At 41.0% G+C, this 14,625-nt stretch overlaps 1 protein-coding gene across 4 annotated transcripts in view; it reads left to right on the top strand.

The window, feature by feature from the left end:
* The first annotated feature begins 51 nt into the window (after positions 1-51).
* Positions 52-14,625, top strand: part of LOC129811083 (arf-GAP with coiled-coil, ANK repeat and PH domain-containing protein 2-like) — a 106,268-nt gene continuing 91,694 nt past the window's right edge. For all 4 annotated transcript variants that reach the window (XM_055862238.1, XM_055862239.1, XM_055862237.1 and 1 more), the window contains exon 1: positions 52-465. In XM_055862238.1, the coding sequence (XP_055718213.1) occupies positions 413-465 (53 nt within the window). In that variant the 5' untranslated portion in view covers positions 52-412. The remainder of the gene's footprint in view (positions 466-14,625) is intronic.

The raw sequence follows: 14,625 nt of genomic DNA, 5'->3' as shown, positions 1-14,625 counted from the left end.
GAGAGCATTCTCATTGGTTGTTTCAAGTGTCACTCACGTGCGTTTTTCATGGATCGGGAAGCAGTAGCACTTGTCTTGACACGATTATATAATATGTCGATTCAGTTTGTACTGTTTTGTTTGGAAGAAACGCCTCCCACTGGCTGCTATCACCTAGCTAGTGAAGTGTTTTTTTTTTTCCTTCCCATTTTGAATTTGACTAAATTATAGAATTTTTGGTATAACGTTATTTAAGTATTTATTTGACTTGTTTATGGTTACATCGCGAGCCTATTATTAGCTAGCCAGCCATACAGGCTAGCTGGCCGAGGTCCTGTGGATTGATAGCCCAGCTAGCGTTAGCTAGTAACGGGTAGCCAAGTCCAGGGCATACAGCAACTGCTTTTAATCCTGTTTTTACTTGTTAAAGAAAATGAAGATAACGGTGGAATTCGAGGAATGTCTCAAAGACTCTCCAAGATTCAGGTAGGCTAAGTGACCTCTTTGTTCCTACACGACAAGTCATGGTTTTACGACGGTACCTGCTAGGAGCATGTGTTCCGCGTCCAAAACGACCTCCGTAATCGTTTGATGCTACCACCTCACCTCAATGTAAAAATCTGTCGTTCTGCCCCTGAACACGGCAGTTAACCCACTGTTCAATGAATATAAGAAGTTAACTGACTAGCCTAGTTAAATAAAGGTAAAACAAGAAAGTTAAACATGGATTCCATCTTGTCTCGCATGTCGCGAATACCTTGCATTATTTTTTTTTACACAGTATACAAAACAGACAAGTTTATACACATTTAAACAAATGCATAGCTTGTTAAGGCTTCACAGGCAATTTAGGATGAGCTTTGGACAACCATTTTCAAATGTATGCATTCACCATTTTTACAGCTGCAATAAGTAACTTTGAGCAAACTCACCAAAAGTAGACACATTTATTCTCATTGAAAGCAAGCCTAAGAGACTTATGTTCTGTTCTATTTCCTGTTAATTCTGTTCTATGTGCGTTATTTCAAAAAAAATGTGCGGTACCAAGATATGTCTGAAACAATCTTGGTGCAAATACAATAAATTTGTTACCATTTTCAATTTGACAACACGCATCTATTTTGAATCTTCACAGTACCTGCCAGGTTAACTTAATAATAACAATAAACACTTCAGACTTTGTTAGTGACGATATTTTATTTTTCAGTCCCATACCGCATTCAAATTAGTGTTAACCTCTACAGGATCCGTGGGTCCTCCGTGGGATGGTTGAGCTAAAGTAGGCTAATGGGATTAGCATGAGGTTCTTAGTAACACGAACATTTTCCAGGACGTAGACATATCTGATATTGGCAGAAAGCTTAAATTCATGTTTATCTAACTGCACTGTCCAATTTACAGTAGCTGGTACAGTGAAAGAATACCATGCTATTGTTTGAGGAGAGTGCACAGTTATGAATTTAACGTTATTAATAAACCAATTAGGCACATTTGGGCAGTCTTGATAGAACATTTTGAATATAAATGCAATGGTTCATTGGATCAGTCTAAATCTTTGCACATACACTGCTGCTATGTAGTGGCCAAAATCTAAATTGCGCCTGGGCTGGAATAATACATTATGGCCTTTCTCTTGCATTTCAAAGATGGTACAAAGAAAGCATGTTTTTTTCTTTGTATTGTTTTTTACCAGTTCTAATGTGCTATATTCTCCTGCATTCATTTTACATTTCCACAAACTTCAGAGTGTTTATTTTCAAATGGTATCAAGAATATGCACATCCTTGCTTCAGGTCCTGATCTACCGGCAGTTAGATTTGGGTGTATCATGTTAGGTGAAAATTGAGAAAAAAAAGGGTTAGATCCTTAAGAGGTTTTAATACGTTTAGAATTCCAGTATACTTTTGCAGGAGTTTCACGCTAATCGCTAAGCCCCGCCCCTCTTGGTTACTGTTGCAACCTTGGACAACATTTTTCGGGGAAGCCCAATTCAACCACTAGCGAAATCCCCTCACAATTATCTCTAACGGTGTTTCTAATACACAGTGTTTCTAATACATTGAACACAGACTATACCCCTTGCTAAAAAGGAAACTCTTGGGTATATTGTGGTGAACTATCAATTCCTTCACAGGAACCTGGGAAAATTGTTTGTAGTTTATCTTCTGAATGCTGACAGTGAATTCCGAGCCAATCAGCATGCATTCGAGGCTTTAGCTCTAACCACCTTTGGAACTAACTAGTTCTCTCAATCATATCCTGATGTTAACAGCAGATGGGAGTTGTATTCATAATAATGCTAGCTAACATACATTTTGGGAAAACAAGTTATATTAAGTGGCTAGTTAGCGTTAGCAACGTTTGGTGGTCAATGAGACTGAGGGCTAGCTAACCACCTGAGGTAGCAAACAATATAACAAAAGTATAATTTAGGATTTGTAAAATACTCCCAACAGGCTCTACATTTCAGCAATCACAGAAGCAAGTTAAATTATTTAGCCATTTAAACATTTCCTTGTCTAAAAATAACTCCGTTTTTGTCATAGCCCTCACTGGCTTTCATGTGATTTAAACATGAGCTTATCCGAGATGTCGGACTTGACGACAATTGCTATCCATTGGAGCGCTGCAATTGATTGCCCAAAATTTCCACTAGATAGCACAGCCACAAAAGCAAAATTGTCTATCGTAAAAATGTATGTACAATATTTTATATTTTTGAGGAAAGATTTTAGGGTAGGGACATTCTAAGGATTCCGGACAGCACTAACCGAGCTAGTTCGCTCCAACATTGAGATCTATTTTTGCTTTTGATTTGGAGGGGTGTGGTAACATCAAACAATTGGATTGAATACGTTCTTGGGCATTGCCTTTCCACCAGAACAATCTACCGATTTATGGATACCGTCCAACGCGGGACATATGCTGCTATAACCTGTACAATCATTGGCCGAGTACTAATCTTGCAAGCTTCTATGTAATGCCTTACTGTTAAGATAACTGTACTTAATGTTATTAACTGTATACGTGACAGCGAGCTTCGTAGGGCTAGCTAAGTAAGTGAAAATGATTGTCCTATTAATTTCCACTGTCAGGGTCAACTCCCAGTTCTACCTGCATTGTCACCTCAGTATCACAAGCCCATATTTTCTTTGACTTGGGTCATGGGATGGGATGTTGTCATGCCAAGTGCCAACAAGGCAATATCAAGATAAACATTCCGAGAGATGCCTCAACCGGCCACCATAAAGTAGCAAGTTTTAGCTAACAGTGCAGCTTGGTTCTAGGTTTTCAACAGTGTTGTCATTGTTCTTGAAAGATATAGGCAGTTGACAATTGATATCTCTCTAATATAGGCTAATGCACTGTGCTTGCTTCGAAGGAGATGTACATGTGTGCCTTGCCTGCCATGCAGCCATTAAGGGATTGACACCTGATGTCGTCTCATTTCTAGTTTTTTTTTCCAGTGCATACACTCTTGCTCTATTGCCTAAAGTAAACTTTGCTCAAATTGTTATTTCATCCTATTGGGCTTTCCAAGCTTTGAGAAAGGGCCACCCCTCCCTTCTGTCCCCTCTCCCTCCCTCTGCGCTGAACACTATTCTTACAAAATGAGGAGCAGATGTTAGAAAGTTGTTTGCAGCAAACTTGGAAAGAGGCTTTATTTTTTCATCAAGGATCAGCTTGTGGGATGAACAAAAGCCTTCCAATCAGCTGAGCGTGAAACGATGACTGGCACAAACTCTGGCTGACACTTGTCGTGGTGGTGGTGGCACCTGTGCTTTCGTCTGGCTCCTTCACAAGACTTGTGATTTAAAATCCCTACCCTATCTTTCTCTTAGGCAAACTAGGCTATGTAATGTGACTGTGAATCAGCTGTGACTGATGCCTACACTCCCTCATTACCTACAGTGATTCTCTTTCCACCTTCAGCAGCTTGTTTAAGGAAAGATAATAAATATTCTATGCGATGTCGCTGTGATCCCTTGAATCACAAAGCTTCTGTCATACGCCCACTGACAAAGTTAGACCAGGTTTCTACTGAGGGTTATCGTTTCCATTAGCCCTTAACCTCAGCACGGCTGGGGTTCATTGTGGTTAAGGATTTACCAAAGATCCTTAAACAACATACATTTTTTCCACTTTGACCACCATTGCATCACTCTCATTTTTCCATCGTGTTTGAATTGGCAGAGAAGAGGACACAGAGAGAGCTGGAGAGTAATGGATGAAAACGGATGCAGACCAGCGAGGAATAACTCTGTCTCTTGACATCTGTTTCCATTTGTGTGTGTGCTTTCAACTCTGTGCCAGTGAAATTGGAGCCCCCAAATGTGGGATGTTTTTTTCCCAAGTCGGTAGGCTACACCCCACATTCCCTCCTCTCTAAGGTCTCTTTTTAGATGTAGCAAAAGTTATCATGTAGCCCTGAAACCTGTTTTCAACAACTGGGCTGGGACTTGGATGCAAATTCTGCTGATTCCGTAGACCTACTGTACTTTGCATTACGCTATGAGATTGCTGAAATATCAACTCTAGCAGCCTATTGCTCACTGAGAGATTTTCACTACAGTTATACTGGCTCCTCTTCAAATATGCAACTTGAAATTCCCTGAAGAGTAGGCCTATCATAAGTCATCTTTTCTCTGAACTGTGGAATTTGGTTCTTATCTGTTTTACAGATTAGGCTAAACACAATGAAACTTTCCTACAAAGTCATTATTAAAGTTGTCCCCCTTCATCCACAGTACAGTGGCAATGACAGTTGGGCCTAGACTAGACAATGTGTCAGTTATGACTGACTTTGAACCACATTTAAGGCTTTAAAGAAATATAAAAACACAGTAAAAATGGTTGAGAATTTAAATAATTTTTGTGACTGTTTGGTTTTGCACCCATTCATTTCAGCCTATATCAAGCACTTGAGGTTGTCTTTCATTTAGCAATTATGGATTGTCCTTTTATGATCTCTCTCCTCTTTACCCTGTTAAAATGCGGTGTAATTGAAAGTCATTCAGAAACCAAGCTTGGCAGGGTGCCATTTACATGATGACATTGGCCACTCGATAGTGGTAGCAATTTGTTCTGCCTCTGATGAACCCACAGTTGGCACCTCATCACTAGCCTTGATAATGCAGAGGACAGCGCCAGATACTTTAACCTTAGTTCAAGAATGTTAATGGTGGGCTAGTCACTGGACTAACTGTAGTTAGCTTTTCAGGTTGTCAACAAGAAGGTCTTTGGCTCCCTTCAGGTGATCTCATTTGCACACCCAATATAGCCTCAGCCTAATCTACGATTCCCTCGTGACTTTACGGGATACCATTAGCAATGAACACACACAACACATTTTTTAATAGGACTAATGAGCAGCTGGGACACTGAGTTAGAGTAGCTTATTCATCGTTCACTAACCTTTTAAAAAGGGTGTCAAGGTGGAGGTTAATGTGGGAATGACTGACTTTTGGGTGCGCCTCTGGATATAGCCTACAGTTGAGTAGATCTCTTGAGACATTGTTGTCTGTCAGCCTGTTACACTATTACAAGAGGTGGGGTCATGGGAATCCTCGTCAGAGAGTTCTGGGTGGGGTCAGAGGACATGGTAGTCTATTCAAGCTATCTTTGAATGTGCTTAAACTATTCTGTATTGGTTTGAAGTATTGTGATTCATTTTGTTGCAGATTATTTATTTATTTTTTCTACCTGATGTACATTGAGCGTCTATATGGTCCATGTTGTTGTTTCACTCTTGAACTGGCACCCATGTTACTGTAACTGAATCACGCTTGTGGTGTTCCCATTTAGTCGACTGGTCGATTGTTTGGTCGATCGAGATTTCTTTAGTCGCGCAGTAGTAAAAAAATATCATGGTAAACAAGACACTTGTCTGATTTGCGCTGAGTGGACTGATCCATTGTGGAGGCCATGGGGATGGCACAGTCCATCAGTCTAAGATGTGCTACTGAAATTGTATATGGTTATATTACATAACAAAAATTATATTATTTTGTAACAAATGCGCTTTCTCCCTTGTTGGATAGCGGTTGCTGTCCACAGTTTTGAAACGGACCAGCACGCTGTTGAATTGGCGCCTTTTTCTAGACTGTGTTGCTATGTCCAAAATAGAAACGTTAAGCAGCATATTGGGGTTGAGAACCAATAGGCAGCAGCAGAATGAGATGAGAAAACAGCCCGTGCCTTATTGTCTCAGAAAAGGGATGAAAGAGGAAACCTGAACTTAATTAGGCCTATAATCAATAGCCTACCTGTTAAATGTACCTGGCTTTATAAATCATCAATATATCTACAGAAATAAGACAGATCCTGCTTCTGTTGCCTGTTTGAGTGTTTGTTTAATAGCCTACTGATTCCGTTAACGCCAATCCTCACGCAACAACATGTCAAGTAAATTATTTCACATTCGTCTGTTTTTAAACTTTTGTTTTGCTGTAATAAAGGCTTTATACTTTTTTTCCTCTAGTATTATTTATAATTTATTTAGTGTTTACACTTCCAAATTGTCTGAAATTATATTTATTATAATAACCTATATTTCAATACTTCTATAGTGTATCATTTAATTAATTAATGTCATCACACAGCATACGAGTCATTCATGATTTGAAATGCTATGAAGTATTTTAATTTTAAAATGAAATAAAGCGAGCCTTGAATAATTTGATGAAACAATATATAAACTATTTCATTTTGGGAATTGCATTCACAAATGAGTGTGACTGTTTTTAGTCTTAGCTGTAAAAACATTTTTTAAATCCTTTATTACAAGACTTTCTGGTATGCTTATACTTTAAGGTTTACGTTATTGTAATCTATACAGCACCTGTTTGGCACACATAGCACTTGCTCCACTCAGCACTTGCTCCTTACCTTCTTCTTGATCTCCAGTATTTTCCAGAACTAGTCACATTTATTCCACACATCTGACTTTCCCATTACCTCCTGAGCGAACTATAAATATTCCTCTGTATCGAGTTTATTTGTCACGTCCCCTGCATCCATTTTGCTGTCACGTGTTAGTGTTTAGAGTTTGTTATAACCAATTTATTGATGTGAATATGATATGCTATAAGCACGGCCTGCCCGCTTATTAGGCAAGATTGACAAGGGCGGCAATATCTGAGCTAAATTGACCAAGACGCACCTCCAACACACACAACCTCATGTAATTCTGCCCAAAAACAATGACAATTTCTCTCAACCAGTGGCATATGGGCTTTTTAGGTGAGTGCTGATGCCACCCTTTGGTAAGCAGTGCCCACTTTGTTAAAGGCAGGGGTGCAAAATATTTTGCTTGTCCATTCCCAGCGTGCCTCTCCAGGGTGCTGTTGGAGAGACGCATCTCTGCAGCACTCCACCAACGTTCAGTCCAAACATTATCTAACATAAATCATGTAGCAGATATTGGAAATAGTAGAAAGAGTATGTGGCCTTTTCTGTAGCATACAGGCTGGAGATTAAATGAATGACAATGTAATGACACGGACACTTTTTACATCAAGCAGGTTTCTCAGATCAAATAGCCTAACCTAAATGGTGCTCAATCCCCCCCAAAAAATGAGCTGTCATGTTAACAAAGCAACATATCCTAAAAACAGGACAGGTCAAAGTAAAATGGACAATCACAACTGTTGTCCAAGAGTTTCACGCCATTGTCATGATTAGTGGTTTCAAGTTTATCCCTAAAGTTTTTGACAAGCTGATCATATTGAAAAGAAAATACTTCTGCATTTCCCACTGTGTAAACGCATTGCAAATAGACTCGCGTTAACTTTGTCACCAGCAAAGCACCATCACACCACTTCCTCCATGCTTTCATGGTGGGAGCCACACATGCGGAGATCATTCGTTCACCTACTCTGCGTCTCACAAAGACACAGTTGATGTTGAGATGTGTCTGTTACTTGAACTCTGTGAAGCATTTATTTGGGCTGCAATTTCTGAGGCTGGTAACTCTAATGAACTTATCCTCTGCAGCAGAGGTAATTCTGGGTCTTCCGTTCCTGTGGCGGTCTTCATGAAAGCCAGTTTCATCATAGCGCTTGATGGTTTTTGCGACTACACTTGAAGAAACGTTCAAAGTTCTTGACATTTTCTGGATTGACTGACCTTCATGTGTTAAAGTAATGATGCACTGTCGTTTCTCTGCTTGTTTGAGCTGTTCTTGCCATAATATGGACTTGGTCTTTTACCAAATAGGGCTATCTTCTGTATGCCACCCCTACCTTGTCACAACTTATTGGTTCAAACGCATTAAGGAAATTCCACAAATATACTTTTAACAAGGCAGACCTGTTAATTGAAATGCATTCCAGGTGACTACCTCATGAAGATGGTTGAGAGAATGCCAAGAGTTTGCAAAGCTGTCATCAAGGCAAAGGGTGGCTACTTTGAAGAATCTCAAATATAACATATATTTTGATTTGTTTAACACTTTTTGCGTCACTACATGATTCCATATGTTATTTCATATTTTTGATATCTTCACTATTATTCTACAATGTAGAAAATAGTCAAAATAAGAAAAACCCTTGACTGAGTAGGTGTGTCCAAACCTTTGACTGGTACTGTTATGGTTGTTTTTTACCCTTGCGGGACCCCCCCCTTATCAACACATCCCCACTCTAACAATGACAGGATATACGCCACGGCACAGGGGCTCGGCCTAGTCCTGCATTTTTCAATTGAGCGTCATAGAGAAGTATGAAGAAGAAGTATGAATGTCATCATTTGCCCCTTAAACCCCACTCTCGGCTCATAAGATCCTACGGGATATTGATGTCCTTACAAGTTGTCAGGAAGAGCCTGTGCAACACGCCATTTGATTTGGGAGATGTTTTGAAGTACTATTCAGATTGGTGCCTCAGATTCACTGTGTCGGGCCCCACATAGGAGGACTGTGTGTGTGTGTGTGTGTGTGTGTGTGTGTGTGTGTGTGTGTGTGTGTGTGTGAGTGAGACTAGGCCTAAACTTTTGAACTACCTCACTCCCACGCTAAGGCTAACACACAACTCCCTCTTGGCAAACAGCCAACAAAACTCAATTTAAGTAGCCATCGCCTTTATCTGGAAACCCTCAATGAGTCAGTGTTCCCAATGGTTTGTACACTCGTTGTAGGTCGACCTTCAATATGGCCATTTGATTCAGTCCGAGCCTTTGTGGTGTGGGCATAGGAAAGTAGGATGGCCGAATGTAAACAGTCTATCCAGTAGGCTATTCATCATGACTATCAAACCAATGTTTATTAGTTGCGTACACAGTTTAGCAGATGTTATAGTGGGTGCAGCGAAATGTTTGTTACTGGCTCCTAACAATGCAGTAAAATGTCAAACAAGTACACAAGCAATAATACAAAATAAAAAAATCAAATGCTAGAACGAATCCAATTAGCCCAAAAAGCACTGTAACAGGAGTCCAATTTCAAGCTATACGTATAGACAGTGCATTCGGAATATTCCGACCCCTTGACTTTTTCCACATTTTGTTGCGTTACAGCCTTACTCTAAAATTGATAAAGCATAATTCTCAATCTACACATTACCCCATAATGACAAATCCAAAATAGGTTTTTAGAAATGTAAGCAAATTCATAAACTGATACCTTATTTACATGTATTCAGACCCTTTGCTATGAGACTTGAAATTGAGCTCAGGTGCATCCTGTTTCCATTGATCATCCTTGAGATGATTCTACATCTGGATCAGAGTCCACCTGTGGTAAATTCAATTGATTGGACATGATTTGGAAAGACACACACCTGTCTATATAAGGTCCCACAGTTGACAGTGCATGTCAGAACAAAAAACAAGCCATGAGGTCGAAGGAATAGTCCGTAGAGCTCCGAGACAGGATTGTGTCGATGCACAGATCTGGGGAAGTGTATAAAACATTTCTGCAGCATTGAAGGTTTCCAAGAATACAGTGGCCTCCATCATTCTTAAATGGAAGAAGTTTGGAACCACCAAGACTCTTCGTAGAGCTGGCTGCTCGGCCAAACTGAGCAATCGGGGAGAAGGGACTGATGGGCACTCTAACAGAGCTCCAGTTCCCCTGTGGAGATGGGAGAACCTTCCAGAAGGACAACCATTTTTGCAGCACTCCACCAATCAGGCCTTTATGGTAGAGGGGCCAGATGGAAGCCTCTCCTCAGCAAAAGGCACATGACAGCCCACCTGAGTTTTGCCAAAAGGCACCTGAAGAACTCTTAAACCATGAGAAACAAGATTTTCTCGTCTGAAGCCAAGATTGGCCTGAATGCCAAGTGTCAGGTCTGGAAAACCAGGCATCGCTCATCACCTGGCCAATACCATCCCTACGGTGAAGCATGGTGGTGGAAGCTTCATGCTGTGGCGATGTTTTTCAGCGGCAGGGACCGGGAGACCAGTCAGGATCGAGGGAAAGGTGAACAGATCAAAGTACAGAGATCCTTGATGAAAACTTGCTCAGGACCTCAGACTGGCCCAAGGTTCACCTTCCAACAAGACAACTACCCTAAGCACACAGCCAAGACAACACAGGAGTGGCTTCGGGACAAGTCTCTGAATGTCCTTGAGTGGCCCAGCCAGAGCCCGGACTTGAACCCGATCGAGCATCTCTGGAGAGACCTGAAAATTCCTGTGCAGCAACTTGGCAGAGCATGGACAGCTTGCAGAGAAGGATAGGAGAAACTCTCCAAATACAAGTGTGCCAAGCTTGTAGCGTCACACCCAAGAATACTTGAGGCTTTAATTGCTGCCAAAAATGCTTCAACAAATTACTGAGTAAACAGTCTGAATACTTATTTAAATGTGGTATTTCTGTTTTTTATTTTTTTAATCAATTGCAATCGTTTCTAAAAAACAGTTTTTCCTTGGTCATTATGGGGTATTGTGTGTAGATGAGAAAAAAATAACATTCTAATCCATTTTAGAATAAGGCTGTAACGTAACAATGTTGAAAAAGTGAAGGGGTCTGAATACTTACAGAACACACCAGTAGATGCTGGTGGGAGGATCTATTGGAGGACGGGCTCATTGTAATTGCTGGAATGGAATTAATGGAACGGAGTCAAAAGTGGTTTCTATATGTTTGATATTGTTCCATTCCAGCCATTACAATGACCCTGTCCTCCTATAGCTCATCCCACCAGCCTCCTATGGAATGCACTGTAAGGCTGATTTTGTGCCAGCCAGGGTGACTCCACAGTAGTTTTGTATGAACATGGTGGGAAATGGGAGTTGGTGGTACAGAGTATAATAATGGAATCCCCACCAGATGGGCCCGGTTGATGTCCAGGATCAGTATTTCACACCTAGTCAACTGAATCTGAACTAGAGGAGCCTTACCCAAACATTTCCTTTGACCAGTGCCTTGAGGCTACTTTCATGGGTATTTCATGGGTATTCATGGGTCTGTTTCAGTCTCCCTCATACCACACAAAAGTCTGAATATAGCTTCTCACTCACACCCAAACTGCACTAAACACAGAGAAAGTTTTTCTCAATTCTTGCCTGTATTCTTGCTTTTTCATTCTGCAATAAAGAGCTGTTAGGTTAAACATGTGCTGTTGCTTCTTTTCCAAAATTGTTCTGTCTGGCCTCTTCTGAGAGGGTAATCTTAGAATTCAAATGAAACAACCCTTTATCTATCACTTTTTGACCACAGCCCCACATGTTTCCCCATGCTAGAAGTGGTGAGAAAGTTACTTTTTGGAACTGAATGACAAAACATTCAGGAGATGGAGGTGCTCAAAGTTGACCCATTTTGCATAACCCACTACAGTGATCCCTCGCCACTTCGCGGTTCACTTATCGCGGATTCGCTATTTCGCGGATTTTCATAATGCATTTTTTTTTTTTTTTGGTGCATTGTGCTCTGCATTCTGATTCGCTAAAAACTCACTCCCGCTTCTTGTATCAAAACATGCTACGAATTGTGCTATCATTTTGTCGTCTCGTGCAGTTATGTGTACGTACATAAAACAGCTTGGCAAATTTACATTAAGTTGGCCAAATTATCTTGTAATTTCGAACATCTCCTAAACCCATAATGGCCACTGAACTTAAGCGAGTAGCTGAGGAATGGGACCCTTTGATGAGCCGTTCATTACAGTTCTCCAACGTAATCGATGGTGGCATGTCGGTGTACAAGGATCTTTTTGCAAAGAAGAAAAAAGAGCGACAACAGCTGCCTATCACTATGTTCTTCTCCCGAACAAACACACCTGCACCGCGGGCTTCAGAAGAAGAGAACACTGCAGAGCGCAGTCAGGATGCAGCGGAGTCTGCATCCTGCAGCGCAGTCTGAAGAGCAGTGAAACGGCCTACACGTGAGTCACTGTATTTGTATACATGTAATAGTTGCTAATTGTAAAAAAAAAAAAAAAATTCTATTTCGCGGATTTCACTTATCGCGGGTCATTTTCGGAACGTAACCCCCGCGATAAACGAGGGATTACTGTATACCATTAGACAACTGTTTATCAACAGTTTGTTACCATTTGAAAACGTACAAATAGGGTTGTCAAACTTTTATTAAAAGTTGTCCAATTTAAATGTCCAGTGCACTCAACATGATTTTCTTGTGTTTTATATACTCAGTGGCCAGTTTATTACACCACCCCGTTCACGAAAATAGTTCACTCCTACAGACAGTGAGTGTCTTGTTATTTAAAGCAGTCAGACGAGCATTGAGGCATTCTGTTACTGGTCGATTGGACGTTAAATGGGCAAAATGAGTGACATAAGCGACTCTGAGTGTGGTATGATCGTTGGTGCCAGGCGTACCGGTTCCAGTATCTCAGAAACAGTCTGCCTCCTGGGCTTTACACGCACGACAGTGCCTCGGGTTTACCCAGAATGGTGCGACAAACAAAAAACATCCATTCAGCGGCAGTCCTGTGGGCGAAAACAGCTCATTGATGAGAGGTCGAAGGAGAATGGCAAGAATCGTGCAAGCTAACCGGTGGGCCACAAACAGGGAAATAAAGGCGCAGTACAAACATGGTGTGTAGAGCGGCATCTCGGAGTGCACAACTTGGTAGTCCTCATCACGGATGGACTATTGTAGCAGACGACCACACCGGGTTCCACTCCTATCAGCTAAAAACAAGAAGCAGCAGTTCCAGTGGGCACGCGATCACCAACACAGGACAATTGAGTGGAAAACCATTGCCTTGTCCAACGAATCCCGGTTCCTGTAGCGTCATGGTGATGGCAGAGTCATCATTTGGCGTAAGCAACATTAGTCCATGGCCCCATCCTGCTTGGTGTCAATGGCACAGGCTGGTAACGATGGTGTAATGGTGTGGGGAATGTTTTCCTGGCACACATTACGTGCCTTGATACCAATTGACCAACGTTTCCATTCCCTGAAGAATTCAGACTGTTTCATTTTCACATACATTACCAGTCAAAAGTTTGGACATATTTTATATTTGAGATTCTTCAAAGTAGCTACCCTTTGCCTTTGACAGCTTTGCACACTCTCTTGGCATTTCTCTCAACCAGCTTCACCTGGAAAGCTTTTCAGGTGTTTCTGATTTATTTAACAATGCCATGCTGGTGGCTGGTAACATTCAAATAAAACCCAGTCTGGAAAATAAGCGTAGACTGAAAAGTATTAGCACGTCATATCATAAGGGAAACGCACGGAAAATATCAGAAGTTACAAATTCGGCTTTCCCACTTCAACCCCAAATATATCATACTTTGACTAAAACGGTGACTTATTGACTTAAACCGTTGTGCAACATCATGGGTGAACTATGGGCATCATCTTTCAGCTGAAAATAAATTAATTTCTGCTCTTGTGGGTGTTTTTAAAGGTAAAATATATTTTTAAAACCCTGTTTGTAAGCTTTCAAATGGCATAACTCAACTGTTGTTTTTCAGTGACAAAGACATGGATGTCTCGTGGTGTGGTGGGGAACACAAAATGGGTTCACTTTCAGCACCTCTATCTCCTGAATGTTTTTGCATTCAGTGTCAGTTTCTGTCCACTTCTACCATGGGCAAACAAGTATGGAAAGTTTTGGTCAAATCAAAAGGGTTGTGGTCAAATCAAGAGGGGTGTGGTCAAAAAGTGATTGAATTCATATGGAACGACCCAGAAGAGTGTAAGCTCTTACAAAGAAAAGGTCAGCGAGTGTGCTGGTTTTGCCTGTCAGTCCATTTCCTGTAGGGCTGATCCCAGTTAGTGGACTGGTTGATTATTTGATCGATGGGCTGTTGGTCGACCAAGGTTTTTGTTAGTCGAGCAGTAGCAAATATCATTTTTTGTTATGGCACACGAGACACTTGTCTGATTCGTGCCCATCTCAGAGAACGAATCCATTGCGGAGGCTGCGGGGAAGAATGGGATTGTGGCTTCAATGCACGTCTCTCTCCAGACTGCGCACTCTCCTGCCAATTTGTGAATATTCCTTGTTTCATAACTTCATTGTGTGTATTGTTTGCAGTTGATTGTTCGTGTCTATCAATTCCACATTACATTTACTGTTAATTCCTATAATTTCTAATTTACAATGTTTGATTGGTTATGTTAATTTCTGTTAATTATTCAATATATTGATATTTCAGTCTCTTACTGTTGTCATTGTCGGAGTGGACACGTTGTTTGCGGAGCGCACAACGTGTGCTACACTTGTG

Source organism: Salvelinus fontinalis, chromosome 14 (genome assembly GCF_029448725.1).
Source record: "Salvelinus fontinalis isolate EN_2023a chromosome 14, ASM2944872v1, whole genome shotgun sequence".
Lineage (NCBI taxonomy): Eukaryota > Metazoa > Chordata > Actinopteri > Salmoniformes > Salmonidae > Salvelinus > Salvelinus fontinalis.
Note: the sequence above shows the minus strand (reverse complement) of the source record. Positions and strands in the feature narration are given on the sequence as shown.